Source organism: Archocentrus centrarchus, chromosome 6, assembly GCF_007364275.1.
Source record: "Archocentrus centrarchus isolate MPI-CPG fArcCen1 chromosome 6, fArcCen1, whole genome shotgun sequence".
Classification (NCBI taxonomy): domain Eukaryota; kingdom Metazoa; phylum Chordata; class Actinopteri; order Cichliformes; family Cichlidae; genus Archocentrus; species Archocentrus centrarchus.
This window is the reverse complement of record NC_044351.1, coordinates 35426710-35447112: the sequence shown is the minus strand read 5'-3', so window position 1 is coordinate 35447112 and position 20403 is coordinate 35426710. Positions and strand designations below refer to the sequence as shown.

The window sequence follows — 20403 nt, the reverse complement described above, 5'->3', positions numbered from 1 at the left end:
TCATTTTTCAAACTTTTTGGCCGCTATCCTCCGCTCTGGTCCAAGTCCGCCACTCCTGACCAGCCCCGCCCCACAGATAAAACTCCGCCCACTCATTTGAATATAAGAACATGAAGAGCTTCAAATGAAAAACGGGGTTAAAAAATAAAAGTCACTGAAATAAGTAAAATAGCTTTACAAAATAAAAGTGTCACAAAATAAAACTCCATTATGAAATAAATAAATGAATAAATAAATAGATAAATAGATAAATAAATAAATAGATAAATAAATCTTGAAATAAATTAAAATAAAATAATAAAATAATAATAAAAATAATGAAAGTTTATTTTAAAAATATTTTATTTTATTTCATGGGGATATTCATTTATTTCATGGAATATTTATTAATAATTTATCAATAGCAGTATTTATTTATTTATTCATTTATTTCATTTTGAATGAAACGGCTCTCCATACATTTCCACCCAGCATCTTTAATTTAAAGACATCTTTCCACTGCTGACCCGCCCCACCCTGCGGCACGTCCTGCTGCGGCTACCGAACGCACCCTCTATAAACTTGAAACCCCGTGCCACGTGACAATGTTTACGCTGCCCAGATGAACGAGCAGCTGCGGAGCCGGGAGCGGGTTCAGTAAAACAGCTGATTACGGTCCAGGAGCAGGTGAGTGTGTGTCAGCCAAACAGTTTTTAGTGTCCCACCCAGCTGCGTGACGCAAGCTCCGCTCAGACCTGCTTTATGTTCCCACAGCCCGAAAGTTCCTTCAAGGTTAAATTAATTTTATGCCGCCTCGCGCTTTGGCTAAAAACACACCTCTAAATGCCAGAAAACCAAATTTCCAGTCTAACGGGAGCACGGCTGTAATTCGGCGTCTTTTCAAAAAGACACAAATCTCCTCTTAATGTGAAAAATGCAAATTTTCGTTGCTGAGGTTCAGCTGCTTCCGCTCACTTCCTGGGTATTTTCCCACACATGAAGCCCGGCGGCGGAGGCTGAGCTCACACTGGATGGCTGCTCAGAGCTGATTTTGAGGGATTAGCTGTGGGCAGGAGTGAAGAACAACTCACCGCGAAGCTTCCCGGCGCCACTTCACGGCACACTGGTCAAAGTAAGAACCGCAGGGCGGCTGGAAATGAGCGAAGGGTGGGTGCGTAAAGACTCCGGTCCGAAAGTTCTCGGCTGAAGAAGACGAGCTGAGCTAAAGCTAAACCGAGGAAGAGGAGGCGCGCTTTTCTCAGAAATGCTCGTTAACTAATGTGGTCATTGTAAAAAACGAAGCGAGCCAAGTTCTTTTCACTTGTGTTAAAGTTTCACTTTCGGTTATTAACATGTGCTGAGCGCAGCTGATGCAGCTTTAATCAGGCTAAAGGCGGTCAGAGTTCATGTTTCCAGTGACCCCAGCATGTTCCAGCCATACTGAGAAACCTGGAGACTCCGTCCAGACCCACTACAAGCTGCACAAATAGTGTGTGTGTGTGTGTGTGTCTGTGTGTGTGTGTGTGTGTGTGTGTGTGTCTGTCTGTCTGTGTGAGAGTGAGAGAAGTGTGTTTGTTTTTACTGTAGCAACACTGTAACTGTTTATGGAATTGTGACCAACGGAACAGGGAACCTGGGAAATGTGATGTGGGGGTGCAGTCTGTGGGACACTTCCTGTTAATCCCTTTGGAAAGAAGTGAGCTGTGATTCAGCAGCAGGGGGCGCTGCTTGGAGCGAAACTGCTAAAATTATTATTAAGGACTTGTAATGCGACACGCCCTCAATCACAGCCTTTCACAGTGGATGTCAGGGCTGGATGCACTGATTTCATTATCTGTGCATCTGTATGTCATCAGTATTATTACCAAATATCTCCAACTGGATATGATCGTGTTTTCCATTAAAAAAAATCAGATTTGGAAAACTTAATGAAGTGTAAATCAGTGATCAGAGGAGAGCGACTCTGTGTTCAGTGTTTTCATCTTGGTTCTTTTTGTCTCTCTTTATAAATGATGACAGAGATGAGCTTCTCCCGGAAGGCCGGCGGCGATCTAGTGAGAGCCTACGATCGCAGTCTGGAGCTGCAGATTGTGGAACAGGGCTCCAGCCTGCCATGCAGAGATGAGGAGCTGTGGAAAAAGGCGGAGGGGCTTCTGAGGGATGGAAGTGCTCAGGAGATACACTGCCTGGGTCTGGATCCACTTAATGTGATGGAGGAGTCGCTCGAGGCGGTTACAGTAGCAGGATGCAGGAGGCAGATGAGAACCAGAGGAGGACTGCGAGGCCTGGCTAAAGCTTTTGAGGTGCTGGAGCAAGCGGCGGTGAACCTGTACCTGGGTCCCTGGAGGAAGGAGTACAGCGTAATCCAGGTGGGCCCAAAGATGAGAAAGTGTTTCTGAAATGATCAAATCTGGTGTGAAAACTCCGAGTACAGTTTTACATTTCCTTTTGCTTCGTTCTCTCTTGTCTCCCAGATGTACTCGGGCACCTTCACGCACTGCATCACACCTGTGCTGTCGATGCCGCAGGTAGAGAACCTGTTTGGCCTGTTAGGGTACCAGCCCAGCCCGTCATCGTCTGAGCTGCTTCGGCTCCAGTCGCACGCAGTCAGCCCCACCTCTGCGGACGACTTTCTTCGTTTGTCTTGTGCCGCCTTCTTGGCCCGCTGCGAGTGTCACCTTCTCGTATCGGCTCTGGGGAAGCACAGTGGTGACACCCAGTGGGAGCTGAGTGCAGTGCTGGAGAGGCAGCGAGGAAACAGCCTGCAGGTATGTGTGACGTGGGGTAAGGTTTGTGTTTTGGATGCTGAAATCGCCTCTGTACTGGAAGATGTCTACCAGAGTGGCTCTGTTCAAAATAATCTTTATTTATCTCCAGCCTTCATCCCCTCACTTCATCTTGTGCTTAAAACAAGCTGTTTGAACTTCCACCAAATGCAGTGGTGGAGTAAAAGATATCTCCTCTGACTTTAATGTTGATGCATCCCAACAGGTTGCTGTGGACAACACCAGGAAGATGCTGGAGGTCAGTGAGCAGACTGATGGAGACGTGGATCTGTACGGTGATGAAGAGGCTAATGGAGGCGAGCAGCAGGTGGTTCTCGGTAATGACGAGAGTCCCTGCTCAGTAATCTGGGAGGCTCAAAGCAGTTTGTTGCACCCTGCTGTCAAAACACACAGCAACAGATCGTCGTCCCCGCTGCGGGAATCACACGCCAGCAGAAGCTCCTCAGACAGCAAGATGCCGGGCCGGCGTTCCCGTGGTGAGAAGAAGCTGGAAGAAGCACACTCTGATCCCCACAGTCTGCAGTTAGAGCCAGTGGAAGCTCATAAGGATGAAGATGTGTGCAGCTGTCTCCTCAACTCAGATGTTTGTTCTTACTGCACTGACTGCAACGCCTTGCACAGTGTCACCTGTGCCATCCTTCAGGTTTGCAAAGAGGACAGTCACATCATGAAACCGATGAAGGAAGCGGAGCAGAGCGGAGGCCTCAGATCACCCGGCCTCAGTGTGGCAGCCCTACCTCTGAGCGAAGACCCCGCATCAATGACTCCACCCCCTCGTGCCATCTCCTACCATGGCTGCTGTGATCTCACCAAGCTAGACCCTCAGATCCTGTGCCACACCTGCAGAGTCTTCCACTCTAAATCCTGTAGAGAGGTCATATCCTGCCGGTCAAAACATGACAGCTCAGTGCTGGGAAAGTGCTGCCAGTGTCAGAAGCAGTGCTCCAGAACTCCTCTGGTTCTGTGCAGATACTGTGGCAGGGAATACTGTAACAGCTGTTGGTACAGGAATCCCGTTACGTGCGGCTGCGGCCAAACGTTTGACCAGTCGTCTTCTGTGTGACTAAGATTGGCAAAGCTTCACACTTATGAGCCGCGTTTAGCAAAATCAGTGCCTTAAATCTGTATGTTTATCCAGAATGCTGCCTTGAGGGTCTGCCAGCGTGCCATGCATTTAAGCCTGTGGTTGTTGTTGCTGTTTTCTTCACTGAGTGTTGGGACGTTTGTGCTCCTGGTGTTTTTGCAGCCGCAGTAAGAAGAGCCGCTGTGTGCGGGAAATGTTTGTGATGCGTGGGATGGTGGATGTGATTTTTTTTTTTTTTTGATCAAATGTGTGAGAAATCAGGCGCAGCATTTAAAATGTTATTGCTTCATAACTAACACTAACAACCTTAATGTTTTTGGATTAGAGCAGTCTCAGCCCTCTTTGACAGGTTTCCCTCATTTGTTTTGTAATTAGTCAAATGGCTGAAACTGATTATTTTAACGATGAAGTAATTTTTTTATTAATCATTTGGTTAAAAAACAGACGATTGGACTGAACTGTGATTTCACTGACCTGTGAAATGTGCCTGTTTTTGCCTCGGATGTGACTAAAATCATTTTTCGGCGAGCAGAATCACTTCTGGTTATTTTGTTCTGTTTCTCTTTCCATGTCACTGACAGCTGTAAGCTTTCTCTCAGTTTCCAGGTTGTTCTTAATGCAACGTCTCAGGAAGACGAATTTTTCCAAGTTTAGGACAAACATTTGTTTATAACTTTATTATACTGTGTTAATCCTGCAGCCTAGCCCGACGTGCACCTTCCCCAGAAATGTAGGTACACATCACAGCGGTGCAGAGCTCAGCACGGGCTGTGGTGATCACTGTAAAACCCCTCTGTGAAACCACAAGGTGGCAGCATTACAGCAGAAACCTTTCATGCAGGTTACATTCATTTATTACCTCACCCAGCCGGGGTGGGGTCTTCGCTGGGTAACTTTCCTGGTACCAGGAACAGTTGATTACATGTTTTTACTGCTCAGTCTGTGCTGTTGTAGCTAAAATGCTGCAGCAACAATGACTTTACTCATGTTGGAGTCTCATGTTGGACTGAGACAGATTGCACTGACTCCCTGACACCTGTGCAGGTGAGTCCGTACGTGCCTCCATGCAGCACTGCAGTGGATTTGAAATGAAACCCTCAGGATGTGACTGAAGTGCAGGTGTTTATACTCAGACACTAACATGATGTTGAATATAAGGATTGTTTTTTATACTCTGATGAAATCCTCAGCAGTCGGTGCCTGAAGTCTGAAACTCATTACCTGTCTCCTCCCCCTGTCACGCTTTTACTGCAGCCACCTTCAGGTGCTGCTTGTTTGTGCCTTCAGTATCTGAATATGATGATGCTGGGTGGGGATCAGGTGACTCACCTGTCCACTGAAGAATACTCCATTTCTTTGCCTTGATCAGCTCTTGGGCTGCTTTTTCAGTTTGCTTTGGTTCATTATTTGCACTGTGAAGCTGTCTGAGGAGTGTTGCAGCATCTGAGCAGAGAGTGCAGCCCCGCACAGTTCATCCTGCTGCTTCTGTCAGCAGCCACATCATCAATAAACACCAGCCATTCATGCCAATACCAAAACACCCCCTCCACCCTGTTTGGCAGGTGTGGTTTTCTTTGGATGGTGAACAGTTTCTCTCCTGCTCCATCCTTTTTATCTTGGCTTCACCTGTTCAAACTCTTCCGGCTCTGGCAAAGTCTAATCCAGCCTCCTCGTTCTTGGGTGTAGGCTGCGGTGTGCACCTTCTTTTAAAACATCCGTGTCTCCACCCATGAAGGCGTCTCCTGATTGTAGGCCTTGACAAGGAAGCGCTCACCTCCTCCAGTGTTCCTGTCTTGTTTGGATGCTGTGGAGGGTTTGCTGTCTTTTGGTGTTGCTGAGCACATCAGTGCATTCCTTCTGATTAAGGAGGAACCAGTGTTGGTTTGTCTCCTCTTAAAGCCTTTAGTATCTCTGACAGGTTTATTTTGGGTTTTCAGTTTGATGTTGGCCTCTTTCATTTGCATCAGCATCTCTTTGGATCTTTGATTCAACACTTGGAATCAACCCTGGTTCTGTTATCTGCTCAGTTTGTGATGGAATAAAGAGGGAACAGGCCTCACCTGCTCATCCATAGAAGTGTCCCATTACTTCTGATCCTCTGTAAATGAGGGGCTGTGCATAAAAACAGCTGTAATTTATCAACAGTTAATGCCGAATTAAAGCGCAGTCTGCACTTCACCACGTCCGACTGTTTGTGTGTCCTCACAGTGGATCCAACAATATGGTCCTAACTGTGTCTGTGCAGCAGTTCCTGCATTTGTGTCACCACATTCAGTCGTACAGAAACACCAACACACATGTACAACAATTATGGAAACCTGATCTTCACACTAATGTCCAATAGGATTGAAAAAAAACAAAAAAAAAAACTTTTTTTTTTTTTTACCCAAAATGTGAAGCAGTGAGTGGATGCTGGAATAACTGCAGTGATGCTTCAGTTAAAGCAGAAAGCTCTGTGGTGTGAAGGTGAACCCTGGCTGCTGTTAGCTTTGCTAGAACACGGGCCGAGGGTTAAAATGAAAGCGATCTCCGGCCTTTGAGTCGGCAGCTTTGTTTGGTTCGGGGAAATCAAACCGTCTACATCTCATTTCAGCAGTATTTTACATAGACTGTATATGAAAGATGAATGTGTTTTGGCTGCCACCATGTTGTTTTTTGGATCCAGAAATGATCGTATTTAGACACTGACCACGGCAGCTCTGTTTTTCGGGGGCGGGAGCATCCCCAACAGATCCGAGCTGTAAACATGTTTATTTCTGCAGTTTTTCCATAGATGGACTCTCTGTGAGGAACACAGACAAACCCTAAAACCTCAGCTGGAGATAACGCTTATCACAACAGTGGGCTTCAGCTTTATTTGTTAAGCCGGGCTTTTGGATTCAGGCTCAGCGTTCGAGCGTGCACCCCAAGGGATTAATACAGTTTAATCTAATCTAATGAATGAATCTGAGTGAACAGGTGTTCTCGGCGCATGTTCTGCGTTCCAGTAGCTGCAATTCCTGCAGTGTGAAAGACTCCGAATCAGGTAAAAGCATTAATATCCACACATTCAGCGGTTGCGGTGATGTCATATAAATCGTGTTCTCCAGCAGAGAATATCACGATATGAATAACCGTGAAAACACTTCCAGCTGATTTTAATGGATGGAATATTACCTGCTCCCACCAGGTGATGTGTTCAGCATACGTTACCATGGTGATTTAGCCAGGTAAAAAGAGCCACTTTTGTGACACTTTAAAAAAAAAAAAAAACTCGGACATTAACCCTGCTTCGTGCACTTCTCAGGTATCTTACAGAGGAAAAAAAAGGCATACACAACTATAATTAACATTTTAATGACCAGTCACTGCCGATGTGTTAAAGTATCTGGACTCTGTAAGGAGGCAATAATTTAGACCATCAGTGGGGCCGTGCACGTCCCAGCCGTGTCCTTTGTCCTGTGTGGTGGAAGGTAACATTTAATGATTCAGCATTTATAACCAAAACACAGATCTGAGGTCCACAGAAACAGCCTCCTTTAGCTCGACCTGCTTTTAGGGTTTCATGGAACCATGAACCAGAATGTGCCGTTCGGTGCAGGACAGAAGATATTTTACAGGAAATGTGAGAACGTTCTTCTGCAGAGGGGCTTCAGAGATGGTCTGCAGCATCAGCCCGACAGTCTGTGCCGAGGATCTTCATTCATTATATGCCTGCCAGCTGATATTGATGAAGGTCTTTGTATCCATGCGGTCAATGTAGAGGACCCCATCCAGGTGGTCCATCTCGTGCTGCAGGATCCGAGCTGGCCAGCCACTAGCCTGCCACTTTACAGCTTCACCATTTTCATTCAGACCTGCAGGATGAGAAGAGAAGGGTGAGACACAGGTGCAGGCGTGCATCAGCCCTTTGATGTAACCACACCTCTTAAATGAGATGTAACTGAACTTTGCTCGTCACAGCCTGGATGAGACGTGTCACTATGAGCGTGCGTACCTGACACTTCCACAGACAGGTGGCGTGGCACTGTGGCAGAGAAGCCTGAGATGCTCTCGCAGGCCTCCTGAAACAGCACCGTGCGACCGTCCAGCACCCTGAGCTGCGGGTTCACAAAGATCCTCAGGGGTTGGACGGAGAGACCGCGGAGCTCCCTTGATTCAGGCGAACTTTCTTCAAGCATCCTTTTGGAATATTCCAGGGCCAGGATGCGGAGCGGCACCCCGATCTGCGGTGCGCTCAATCCCACGCAGTCAAGCTTCCGCATTACTTTCACCATAGTGCTGATGACGCGCTGGATCTCAGGTCCTGTCACAGCTGCAGGGTCCACAGCAGCTGCATGTGAACGCAGCACCGGGTCTCCCACCTGACACACGTGGCTGTACGGAGGACTGGGAGGGGAGATGATCTTACGTTTGATGTACTGGAGGTAGGAGCGCACTTTGATGTTGCTGGATAAGGAGCGTCTGCAGGGTGAGACGTGTGGAAAACAGGTGGAAGCTGCTGCTGTCAGGCTCGAGGCTCCGGAGCGAGGGCCTTTAGATGCACACAGTCTGAACCCTGTCCAGGAGAGCTGGAGCAGAGACACGGAGGATGCTGTGTTCATGGTGGGGCTGCAGGTGGGGGGACGCTGTGCAGACAGACAGGAGGAGGACATTTGGTTTATTTAGTTAGAACATGCAGACACATCTTTCAAGACTCTTGTAAGTTAAATAAAATATTCACTCCACTTCCAAAAGTATTAAGGTTTTAAAATATTGCTTATTTTCCTTTCAGCTGCTCCCAACAGCAGATCTGCCTCACCTCACTCTATCCCAGCGAGGATGCTGTCACACCAGCCCTCTGCATGTCCTTCACTACATCCATGAACCTCCTCTGAGGTCTTCCTCTTTTCCTCCTGCCTGGCAGCTCCATCTTCATCATCCTTTCTCCAATATATCCACCCTCCCTCCTCTGCACACATCCAAACCATCTCAGCCTGAGCTGTCCCTCTGATGGACTCATTTCTAATCCATCCTGCTCACTCTCAATGAAGATCTGGGCATCTTCAGCTCTGCCTCCTGTCAGAGCCATCGTCTCCAAACCATCCATCACAGTAGGCCTCACTCCTGTGAACCTCCCCCCTCACTCCTGCTGCTCTCCGTCAGTCACACTCCACCCGGCCTGCACGCTCTTCCTCACCCTCTCTTGTCCACTGTCCGTTGCTCTGGATGGTTTATCCCAGGTATTTAAACTCATCCACCTTCACTATCGTCACACCTGCCTCCCTCTCATTCACACAGGTAACCACGCAGTAAGATTAAAAAGAAACTGATATCTGAAAAACTAAAGCGGTGGTAACAGCACTGCTCCACAGGTAAAGATGCTGACATGAATTATTAAAAAATAAATAAATACATTTCCCAGGTTGCACCTGCGTTTCCGAATCAACACAAAGATGGCGGCCACCGGAGGGCCGCAACTTGAAAACCTTTAAAGTCTTTTTAGCCGTTCAGTGGACACGTTTCATTTCTATGACTGCAGCTGCGTGCTCGGTAAGCCTTTTTAATGGCAGCTTTAGTGATTTCCAAACATCACGCAGAAGCCCGACGGTTAGCTCTGTGTACGCTTTATATTAGAGCCACTAACTGACGCTAGCATTAGCTTTCACGCTATATTTGTTCATGCTATCGCGTGATTTACAGCATGCAGCTGTTCAGGGTCGTCTCCAACCGCTTCAATTTCAACACCACCTGTTTAGCAGTACGTCGGAGGACGCCACCTGACGGTCCGTCCAGGTGCCACGAAACACGCGCACCCATTCAAGTCCGACCACGAGCTTTTGAAGCTAAGTCGCTAGTATGCTAATGTCAGTCACAGTACATGGAAAATGCGCCGCTGGTGTTTAAGCGCTCTTACCTCACAGAAACCTGTACACCCCCCCGCTGTTCTTAGGCTGAGGTCAGGGAAGAGACGCTCCCGGCTCCGGTAACTTCCTTCCTTTCAGTACAGCGGACTTCAAAATAAAAGTAATGAAATAAAAACAACGAACTCATTCGCAAATACATCAACTACACATGTTGGCTGCATGCGTCCACAAAATATATATACTAGTAATTGTAAGAAGAAAATATAAATGAAGCCAACTGATGAATATTTCTGACCGTGTTTAGATTATACATTTAGGTAGTTAATTGAAATTAAAACTTTTTTTCTTTTTTTTAAACCGTGCTCAGTTTCACAGCAGTCACAGAATCCTTTAACTCCTGAAAAGCTTCCTATTCTTTTTTTTTTTTTTTTTGGCATCATCCCAAACAGGCGAAGGAAAATCCCAATAAATTTATTTTAGTTTCCGTTTTTTCCTAAACTTTTATTCTGATAAGCACCGGTAAGCGTTCAAAGGAAGTGATGTGAAGCATTTTGAAACTGAGCTGGAGAGCCGGGGCTGTTCGAGGCTCAGCCTCAACTTGCCGGTACATGCCCAGCTGGGCGGTCCCGCTCATGAGGCGCTCCAGCGGGCTGACGCTCGGCCTCGTCTCCCCCCGCAGAGCCATGGACGCAGGAGAGCTGCAGGCTGGATGCTTACAGAGCTTCTCCAAGCTGCCCGTGTGGATTATAGAACATATCTGGACTCACAAGATGATGGATGTACAACAAGGTTGGTTCTTGAGTGGATTTTAACAGCTGATAACAAAGCTTTACTGAGAACTTTGAAACTTTCCTGCCTGTATACATATTTATGTTTAAAAAACTGCAGAGATAAAGGACGTTTTAGGAATAAATGTTAAAAATAAGACAAACGTCTGACGTGGCTTCATGTTGTGTCCTCACAGTTGTGGACCCGTCCTGCTGGCCAGACGTGGACTCCCAGCCTCTGAGTCTTGAAGACGCGTGGAGGCTGCGCGTGGTCTCTGCTCAGGTCTATACTATTGTGAGAAGCAGGGACATGGAGCACTTTGAGAGAGTAATAGGCTTTCTGGAAACCACCTACAGACTTCTACCCAGACTGGTGGCTGCCATCAAACACATGAAGATCATGTTTGGCCTGAAGACCATGGTAGGGAATGAGTGGTGGTGCAATAAGCATGGACAGTCATGTGAAATGCTGTTAACTGTTCATTAATTTCCAGCTTCCTGTGGATCCTGTCTCTCCTTGCAGGTCATTATGTGGATGCTGAAGGAGGGCCGGGGAATGGTTGACACAGTGTCAAAAATTGGCCAATTCTTCCCAAGTAAACTACCCAAGTACCAGGATCAGTGTGTAAGTGTCTAACACTGCAACTGTCTGCATGACTCTGAATACAAGTGCTCTTCCTCAGTTGATTTTGGTCTTGTATAATATTATTTCAGGGTTAGGTCTCACAAAACTGCTCGGAGCTTCTCGGGGTGTCCTGTTGTGTCTGAAGGCTAAGGGGGTTTCGGGGCTTCTGTGGGCTTGTTCTGGCATGTCTCCCAGATTCCTAATCCCACTGGGATCTGGGGAATTGGAGGTCTTTGTCATGTCCATGAGCTTGTAGGGTCTGTACCTGAGCAGTCTTGGGGGTGGGGGGTGTCTTGTCCCACTGAGGGAGGCTGCTGCCTTTGGACAGTGCTGTTGTCATTAAAGTGTGTTTTGTCTGCCTCAGGGTGATTTCCCAGCAGAACTTGACATTGTAACAAGATGATCACTGTTATTGATTTTCATTTTGTGGCTGGTTGATCTACAACAAAGGACACCATCACAAACCCAGTATATGCTGGACGTGGACCATAAAAATATGACTGGAGTTCCCAGAGTTCACAGTGCAAACGTTAACAAAGCCTGCCGGGTACTTCTGGCTTTCAGGTTCAGCTCACACATCTTGTGTGTCGGTTAAATGTGGGATGTCTTATAAACGTTACGTCCATCATTTCCTTTAAATGAACCCATTACCAGTCAACTGAATGAATGAATGAATGAATGAGGGCTTTGTAAAAATTCTGCTGCATTCTTTCAAATGGCATCAACACAAAAGCTGAAATTACACAAAGCTCAGTGATTCACCTCTGTCACACCAACCCTCTGCATGTCCTCCTCCAACCATGAACCTCCTCTGAGGTCTTCATCTTCACCTGCCTGGGAGCTCCATCTTCATCTCCTCTGCACATGCCCAAACCATCTCAGCCTGAGCTGTCCCTCTGATGGTCTCATTTCTAATCCTGTCCATCCTGCTCACTCCCAACGAAGAGCTTAACATCTTCAGCTCTGCCACCTTTTTGTCAAGGCCACTGTAGACTGTATACTGTAGATGGACTTAGCCACTGTGATGTCACCACCTCAGAAGTGGACTGTAAAGAATGCATTATGTTATATTCAGTAAGATGTGCTAGTAGTGATTCAGGCCATAAAGTCGAGATTTTTACGAAGTGGATGGATCAAGAGTCCCCCCCTGCTGGCCGTAAGAAACAATGCAAGTTTCTGGCTCTTCCACATTGGCTTCACCTTTCAGACCTGGAAAAGTGCACTTGCACAGAAGTTATTCACATATTTTTTAGGGTAATATTAGTGTGTAAAGTACTGATACAGTAAATAAATTACTGAAAATAAATGAGTCATTCATGAACTTTTGTCTATTGAAAAATCTGATGGCGCACGTGGAATCGGCTCCCCTGAGTGGCGTTACTGCTGCCTGCATTAAACGCTTTACTTATATAACACACAGTGATTTTCTGCTTTGTGACTCTTTCTTTTGCACAGAGCCAACATGAAATGTTCCTTATGAGGAAGAACCACCTGGACTTTAGGACTCTGGCACAAACACTTGCTGTGGACAAAGACAGACGTGACGATTACATTAAGGTACGTGTGATTACATTAAGTCGCTGCTTAAACAGATGAATATGCTGATACTTTTATCAATATGTTGGTTTGATAGCAGCAGAATAGACTGAAGTCGACCTGATAATGGATAATGAGCCAGATCCAGAATGCTGGATATAAATGTCCCAGTATAATTATGGCCAACGTGATTTAAAAAATATGATTCATGGCAACAGCATATTTATAAACTACACACCACCTTCATAATACTGGAGAAATCAGAGTAAATATGAACTAGACTTATTTTCCAGGCTGTAGTTTACCTGTATTTCTCTATAGTTGCTAAATAATTTCATGATGAGCTGAAACTCAACATGTGTGGCAGAAAAATGCTTCATTTCAATACAGAGTTCAGCTGCTCCGACTCTAAAGTCCCCTTCAGCTCTCAGCTGTGAGCCTCTCTCTGCCCAGCAGGGGGCACTACAGGGCTTTAAACAGCCACACAGGTGTAGGGCTGCCGAAACATCTCCTCCTACGGTGCGTTCACCTGCTGTATATAAAGTGATCTGCCTTTACCTACTCACACATTAATGGGACTCGTTAATGTAGCAGTATTCACACAGTAGTGTGCAAAAGTCTTGAGCCACCACCCATTTCTTCAGATGTTCCTGTAATTTTTAAAGTGGTCTCTAACAGAATGTCTCCAGGTTTGGACATTGGCTGCTGCTTCACTCATTTTCAGCCCTTATAATGGACCATTTTCACAGGAAAATTTTGTTGTTTTTGTTTTTGTTAAGCCACAAACTGACCTATGAATCATTCGGGTATGAAAAGGCACCTAAATCAAGTGTGTGTGAACTTTGTTACTATCAGCATGTCACAAAACATCATTTATTCCCATTTCTTTAGTTGAATCTGTGAAAGATACCAAAGATATCAATTTAACAGCCTAAAAAAGTATTTTTGCTCCAACAGGCTGATTCCCAAAGAGCTGATAAAACTTGGCATATCTCTGCATGCTGTGCAGCATGTCCTTAAGAAATCTGAGGAAACTGGAGATACTGGAGTCTGGAGGCTCCAATGTGGTCAGCGGCTGCATTTCAGCCATCAAAATGTTTCGAATTCTGAACTCAGAAACTCAGATTTGATTGGCAGCAGCTTCATTTTCCAATGATCCCAAACACACTGCCTGTGCAGTAAAAACAAACCTGACACAGTATCGGTGGATCGGCCTCCAAATACTGAAGCTCGTTGGAATTGTACAAACTCTGTTTCTGCCTTAGATGCTGCATTTCCACATGTGTCTGCAGATAATTCAATAAATCACTGCACCTATTTCACGTTTTCCTAGTAAAATCTAAAGAAATCAGAGGTGGCTCAAGACTTTTGCACTCCCTCTGACCGTCCTGTGCTGTATTTTATGGAATTCTTTCAGAAGGAGCTGGAGGAGCAGTATGGTGAACGGTATGCTCAGAAAGTCGAGGACAGGCTGCTGCAGTATCTCCATGAGCTGGATGCTGTGTTACAGGGAGATACCTACATTGATAAGGTGTGTGTGTGTGTGTGTGTGTGTGTGTGTGTGTGTGTGTGTGTGTGTGTGTGTGTGTGTGTGTGTGTGTGTGTGTGTTCTTTAATCTGGTGTGGAGCCTCCTGTCATTAAAATCAAACACTGCAGTGTGTAAAGATGTGTCTGTAATAATGTGGGAATGCAGATAAATTGTCCTGCTGGCACTACAGCGCCCTCAAGTGGTCAGACACCCACTGGCGTCCTTTAAGAATGAGAGTGAAGAGCTGCAGAAATGATGAAAGCACTTTGTGATTTCCAGATCCTGAAGAAACAAAGTCCTGTGACTGAAGAGGAGAAGCTGCTTTTAGAGGTGATAACCTCTGACCCCGCGACCATAGCAACAACTCTGAAGAAACTGCTGCGCTGCGGTAAGAAACGACTCAACACAAAACACACAACTTCACATCATACATGAAGCTGACAAAAGGTTACAGCTTTGTGTGTGATTAGATTTAAGGGTTGGGGTAGCTTTGCTGTCAGGATTACATCAGTATCCTTCTCTGTGTGAAATTATGAATATCCAAAATACTGTTTTATATGTTAGTGTGACAAAAGCTTGTCACCAGTTATCAGAGTACCACAGTGCAGCCCACGCACTCGCCTCTGCTGCTCGGCCCACAGATGCATTTTCCTCACACGTGTGGCTCCGTGGAATAAACAGGCTTTCCAGCAGTGTCAGATTTATTGCCACGAAGCAAAGAAATAATCCAACAGACACACATTTTATTCCCTTTGTGCTCAGTATAGTAAAAACTAACAACAAGGCTGATTAACATTTAAAAGGATAATATGTAACATTGTTCACAGGTGTTGCTGTAATCCTCATCAGTGCAGTAACATCTAGTCCCACGTTATTGTGTTTCATGCTCTCTGCCACAGTTGGAGAGGTCCTGCCCATAAATCCAGCTTCTATTCAGCTTTCAGCAGGTATCCCTCAATTCACTGATCAAAATGTCTTATTCTCCTTCTTTAGATGCTGCTTACTGTCATCAAGTATCAATATCTCGGTCACCTCAGCTCTTAAAGTCGGGTCTGTATGGAAGCTCGTCAAAGGCTCTTCTCCAGTCAGCAGGAAGCCAAACTCCTCCAGACCTTCAGCCGGAGGTTTTAAGAGGTGATGAGGAGGACCCCCAGGATGTGTCCACACACTCAGATGTTCAAGGACATCGGCGACTGGAGGAGGGCGATGAGGTAAATGAGACAGCAGAGGAGGATGTTCAGGAGGCTGCCCCCACCCCTCAGTTCTGCTCCAAACACCTGCGATGGGTGAAGAGCATCCTGCGGGAGTGCTGTGACGAGCTCTCCGAGGAGCCGCTCCTTAAGACCAATGCTTCTTCATCTCCCCTGCTCTTCCAGTCATCGTCTTCTACCTCTTCATCACATGACCTCACCCCGTCTGACCTCATCCCACCTGATCGGAGACAGACCCCCAGCCCTCTTCAGGCAGCAGCCCAAGCATCCAGACCAGCTGGGTCACCTAGATCAGCGAGTGACACGTCACACTCAAAAACGCCGCCTCAGGCCTTGTGTTCTACACACTCTGCACTGCCTGCTCTGCAGTCACCGCCGCTTCGACAAGGAGACATCTGCTCCTTCGGGAGGGGCCGTAAACCCCACCAAGCATTACCGGACCAGGTTCTTCTGGCAGCTTCTTCCAGGTCTGAGATGCTAAGTTCTCCACACTCAGGAAACTTAAAAGAAACTTTGGCTTCAACAAATAACAGTTCATCTCCCAGGTGTCCAACACCAACGAGACATGCTGGACTTCCAAGAAAGTTCAGACAGGTTTGCACCACCAACAGACACCAACAGTTGTTTGAGGGATTCAGTCAAAACTCTGAGCAGTTTCAAGTCCCAAGTGCCTTTCAGATGGGCGTTCCGCCCACAGCCAGTGACGTCAGTGTCTCTGGACCTCCTACACAAATTACTTTGGTGTCTACGTCTCAGTCAGAGAGTTCGTCCTCAGCCTGCGCTGCCAGTGGAATCCCATCATCGTCCAAGTCCTCTAAAAAAGTCGTCCCTCAGAGCTCCATCGGGCGTCATCGTCACTCACAAAAGCAAACGAGGCCTCCATCAGGACCCACCCGACGCTCCACTCACTCCTCCTCTGCTTCGAATAGGTCCAAAAGCAGCAGAACTCAGCTGAAGTTATCGCTGCAGAGTCAGGCTGTGCTGCTGCAGTCCAAGCTGTTACAGCCCTGTGTGAGTCTCACCAGGCTGAGCGCTCAGGAGTGCCACCTATGGAGAGTCACAGCCAGCCTCGGAGAGCCTGCGGAGCAAGGCAGCAGCAGTGAGGAAAGAAGGGAGGAAGACGAGGAAGACACACAGTCCTCCTTCGATGTGAATACGCTTTACACCACCTCCAGCAGTGATGGAGGGCAGTCACCTGACTGTGACCCTGATTATAATCCTCACATCACAAAGAAAGCGCTTTTGTTAGAGTATGAGAGAGCACGGATGCTCAGTCAGTGTGACAACACCTGAACACATTCATCCAAACAGGAGCGGAGATGTGAGGCCGGGACTCGAGGACAACATTTAGCAGAAAGCTTTTAACCCGTCAACGGTTCTATTTTTAGACTTTATTTCAGCAAAGATACGGTGCAGCACCTGTACAGGTGTGTATCGAGTGCTCTGCTTTCTGATAGAGTTGTGACAGATGAGAATAAATGGCTCGGGGGGGGGGCTAACATCCAGCATTTCTGGACTTTTCCCCTGACAGGAAGTCCAAATGAAGGTTCATATTTCTGGTTACATAGTTTCTATTTGCACAGTTCGGTTTCCTGCTTTCACCTGTAATCTGTCTACATCGGTGTGGCTTCTGTGCATATCCTTGGACTTGGACAGTACTTACAGTAACAGTCCTATTTAAGAATGAAAGAGCAGTATTATCTGAGTGCAGTTCTCATAATAATGTATGAAATATATCTTGTGTGCTTTGCACAGATGTGGTTACAGACTCCTAACAGCTCCATGGAGTCCATCACTTAAACCCAGACACAAAGCTCAGAGTTAGAGGTGACTGATGGCATCATTCCTCTGACAGTGACGGCCCTGTCTCAGAGGTCAGGGGTCACCATGTTGTCATATGCATTGGAATGAACTGAGAAAAATGTGCAAACACATTAATTTGGTTTCCACTTCATACGTGTTATCAATACTGTGCGAAGGTCTCGAGCCACCCCTCGTTTCTTTATGTTTAGGAAAATGGGAAAAGGATGCAAACATCTCTGAGGAGGCTTCAGTGAACAGCAGATGGATCGGCTGAAGGTCCAGATGCAGCTCTCAGGTCCCGTCAGCTCTCTGCTGGATTTGTTTCCTATTTCTTAAGAAATGGGACCAAATGAAGTGCTTCTGTGACAGGCTGCTGCTAACAAAGAGCCTAAAGATACAGTTTCAAACTGGTTCCTTGCTGCGTTGTGTGTAGATACAACACTGGTTCATCTCTTGGGTTTGGAACCTTTTTTTGTACTTGACTGATGCACACGTCAGAGTTCAGAGGCTTAAATAAAAAAACGGTCAGGTGGGAGGACCGAGCTGAACATGAGTGAAAAAGCAGCCAATGACCAAAGAAGAACTGAAAGAGCTTCAGGAGGAAGAACTGATGCTCATGACCACTTTAAAACATTTAGTCTGGCTGCTTGGAAGCAAAACATAAAGAGGGGTGGCTCAAGAATTTTGCACAGTACTGTATACTCTCTTCCTCATGAGTCTGAATTGGACTCATCATATTTCAGTAAAAGCTCAGGTTCCTGCTCTTCGTCGGCTCTGAGGGCTCAGCCTGCTGTTCAAACCAGTCCAAAAAAAAAAAAGCTTCAAATTTCAAGTTTTCTTTAAAAGCTGAGATGGTTGATTATAGGCAACAGATTCATATTTGATGACTGGTGGGATTGTTATAGTTGTATCAAATAGTGACATCACTGCATCAAAGCTCGTGTCGCTGCATCAGCAACAAATAAAGTTTACTTCAGATTTATCTCTTTGATATATTTGGTATCATTGCAAATATTTATCCTTCAGCTGAAGGCCAGATGGTTATGAGTAGAGTAGAGTAGAGTAGAGTAGAGTAGAGTAGAGTAGAGTAGAGTAGAGTAGAGTAGAGTAGAGTAGAGTAGAGTAGAGTCTGCTGTCAGCTGATGAGCAGATGTGGACCTGCACTCTGAGGACTGCTCATTGGTTGTCTGTCCCTGGCCTCTTACGTGCCTGTCTCCTCGTTCACCCAATCAGATCAAAGGCCTGACACAGTACCAGCTGTTTGTAGGATGGTCAAAGGTCAGCCCTGAGGTCAGCCCCACCCGCTCTGTTTGCAGATGTGTGTTTGCACAGCTCTATTGGAGGGAACAGTAAATAAGCTCAGCGTGACGCTGGAGGTGAAATGAGGCCGCCGTTAGCGAGCTGCGGTAATGTGACCTTGACTGATCGAGTGTGGATAAAAGAACAAATGTGTGGGGCTACCTGGAACTGATGCGTTCGTCTTGTGCTTTCACAGATTTCACATTAGCAGCGTTTTGAGGGGTTAACAATGAAGCTACCTGGAACGATGCTGGGGAGGGTTTAAGTTGGGGGAGTGGCTGCTTTGATTGGCAGGTGTGACGATAAAAGGAGCCGTAGCTGCTCGTAAGTATTTCCCCTTTCCTGACTTTGTCACATTTACATGTTTCAGATCATCAAACTCATGTTACTACCAGACAAAGAAAACCTGAGTAAGGGAACAATGTATCCAAAGCTGCTCTGTGTGTCAAAGCCTCCTAAACTTAACGATTTAATGATGGTGTTTGTGGTAACCGCTGCGAGTCCACTGTGGGTAATGACTGATTTAGATCCTGGATGAAGTGCTGCTTTCTGAGAGCCCCCCCCCCAACTCATATACTCTCTCATCATCTAACTGCATGTCTGATGCAGCTGTAAGGTCAAAGGTTGCGGCTGTGCTCTGAGTACCTGTTTCAGTGGCCTCCCCACACAATAACTCAAATAAAATTGATCACTATTGAAACTCAGAAATTGACATTTGTTATTTTTATCCTCGACAAACAAAAAACAGGGTTAAACATTTGTTTACAGGATTTAGCTTAAAGTCTCTGATTATTTTATTTTGAATAACATGAAACAGCAAAAATTCAGATAATAGAAGTTAAACAGTAACACCAATTTATTCTGACTATTTGTGCCAATGAAACCAGTTTTCTGGCAGGCAGGTGGAGCTGTTGGTGGTGCGTGGAGAGGCTGGTTCAGATTAGGGAGCTGCTGCAGGATCAGCCCAAAAGCACGAGACAAAAAAGAATAACTAAAACAATAATATTGAATTCATAAAGAAAATGCATTCTCCGGTCATCCTGCTGATGACTTTAAAGTATTATTTCAGAACTGTATTTCAGACCCCTCCTCAAGGTCGCTCAGCTGGACCTGTACTCATGTGGAGCTGAAACTCACTCAGTTTGGGGACGTTTTCAGGTGGATATTAAAAAATAAACCCAGGACTTTAATCATGGGAGCAGTTTGTGCTTGTAACCAGGAGGCACCCCCTGCTGGTCATTAGAGGAAATGCAGTTTTAATGGCTTAAACTTTGGCTTCACCTCTCAGACCTCAAAGCTGCTCCATCTTCTTTCACTGACATTATTGGGAAATGACTGAGTAATGCTGTTACATAAGGAGCAGTTTTCCACCTCTTCACTGCCAGCCAATCAGAGTGCTCGCTGTGTGTGAAGTGCAGGTGACTTAGTGTAACTAAAGGAAATGGGAGAGACGAGTGTGATTTGTCTAAACTGTTTGTCTGATGTATTGATTGAGAGCCCAGTGTGATCAGGCTGTCTGCACACATGAAAGCGTAACATGTTGTTGACTCAGGTATGTCACCCCCACATGAATCAGTAATGTTTGGTTTAGGCAGGGGGCATCAGGGGTTAATGACGTACAAAAGCTGCAGTAAATCGTTCTTTACAAGTATACCCTCCACCCTCACCTCCACCTTAAAAGCATGTGTTTGATTTTTGATTTAATATTTACATAGATTTTTCAGTGCCCGGGTTGCAAAACAAGCCCAGATCCTCAGCCCTCCACCTCTGTGCAGGTCTGAGGTGTTGGTGCTGACGTGCTGAGGTTGATTTCCTCCAAATATCTCCACTTTGGCCTCGTCTGACTGAAGGACTTTGATCCAGAGGTTTGTGGTTTCCTGAGCTGTGCTGCCATGTTCCTCCTGCCGCTATAAAGCCGGTCAGTGTTTTTCTGATTGTGCTGACACTTGTTAACACACC

General features: G+C 46.1%; 3 protein-coding genes across 5 annotated transcripts; 2 read left to right on the top strand and 1 right to left on the bottom strand.

Annotated features, from left to right (window-relative positions):
• The first annotated feature begins 605 nt into the window (after positions 1-605).
• Positions 606-4358, top strand: spata2l (spermatogenesis associated 2-like). 2 transcript variants are annotated; one of them, XM_030731854.1, is made up of 4 exons: positions 606-666; positions 1999-2348; positions 2454-2747; positions 2971-4358. In XM_030731854.1, the coding sequence occupies exons 2-4, from the start codon at positions 2001-2003 to the stop codon at positions 3826-3828; spliced, it is 1500 nt and encodes a 499-aa protein (XP_030587714.1). In that variant the 5' UTR covers positions 606-666; positions 1999-2000; the 3' UTR covers positions 3829-4358. The 2 variants fall into 2 exon arrangements, with proteins under 2 accessions (XP_030587714.1, XP_030587713.1); XM_030731853.1 differs by lacking the exon at positions 606-666 and adding an exon at positions 951-1111 and having other exon boundaries at positions 2971-4357.
• A 2826-nt stretch (positions 4359-7184) lies between these two features.
• pdf (peptide deformylase, mitochondrial) lies at positions 7185-9827 on the bottom strand. Of its 2 annotated transcripts, none has more exons than XM_030730971.1 (3): positions 9725-9827; positions 7826-8456; positions 7185-7685 (listed from the first exon to the last, which is right to left on the bottom strand). In XM_030730971.1, exons 2-3 carry the CDS (start codon positions 8430-8432, stop codon positions 7528-7530), a joined length of 765 nt encoding a protein of 254 aa, XP_030586831.1. In that variant the 5' UTR covers positions 8433-8456; positions 9725-9827; the 3' UTR covers positions 7185-7527. The 2 variants fall into 2 exon arrangements, with proteins under 2 accessions (XP_030586831.1, XP_030586832.1); XM_030730972.1 differs by lacking the exon at positions 9725-9827 and adding an exon at positions 8630-8764.
• LOC115781337 (uncharacterized) lies at positions 9245-20364 on the top strand. The gene is made up of 9 exons (XM_030730968.1): positions 9245-10463; positions 10639-10862; positions 10965-11066; positions 12522-12623; positions 14020-14133; positions 14411-14519; positions 15125-18551; positions 18641-18768; positions 20220-20364. Exons 1-7 carry the CDS (start codon positions 10283-10285, stop codon positions 16633-16635), a joined length of 2343 nt encoding a protein of 780 aa, XP_030586828.1. The 5' UTR covers positions 9245-10282; the 3' UTR covers positions 16636-18551; positions 18641-18768; positions 20220-20364.
• Positions 20365-20403: the final 39 nt, after the last annotated feature.

Excerpts from the sequence above, each read along its gene's own strand:
- pdf (XM_030730971.1), bottom strand. The coding sequence starts at position 8,432 with ATGAACACAGCATCCTCCGTGTCTCTGCTCCAGCTCTCCTGGACAGGG. Across the intron at positions 7,686-7,825 it reads CCTGTCTGTGGAAGTGTCAG|GTCTGAATGAAAATGGTGAA; the intron begins GTACGCACGCTC and ends CTCATCCTGCAG.
- spata2l (XM_030731854.1), top strand. The coding sequence starts at position 2,001 with ATGAGCTTCTCCCGGAAGGCCGGCGGCGATCTAGTGAGAGCCTACGAT. Across the intron at positions 2,349-2,453 it reads AGGAGTACAGCGTAATCCAG|ATGTACTCGGGCACCTTCAC; the intron begins GTGGGCCCAAAG and ends CTTGTCTCCCAG. Across the intron at positions 2,748-2,970 it reads AGCGAGGAAACAGCCTGCAG|GTTGCTGTGGACAACACCAG; the intron begins GTATGTGTGACG and ends GCATCCCAACAG.
- LOC115781337 (XM_030730968.1), top strand. The coding sequence starts at position 10,283 with ATGCCCAGCTGGGCGGTCCCGCTCATGAGGCGCTCCAGCGGGCTGACG. Across the intron at positions 10,863-10,964 it reads TGTTTGGCCTGAAGACCATG|GTCATTATGTGGATGCTGAA; the intron begins GTAGGGAATGAG and ends CTCTCCTTGCAG. Across the intron at positions 14,520-15,124 it reads GAAGAAACTGCTGCGCTGCG|ATGCTGCTTACTGTCATCAA; the intron begins GTAAGAAACGAC and ends CTCCTTCTTTAG.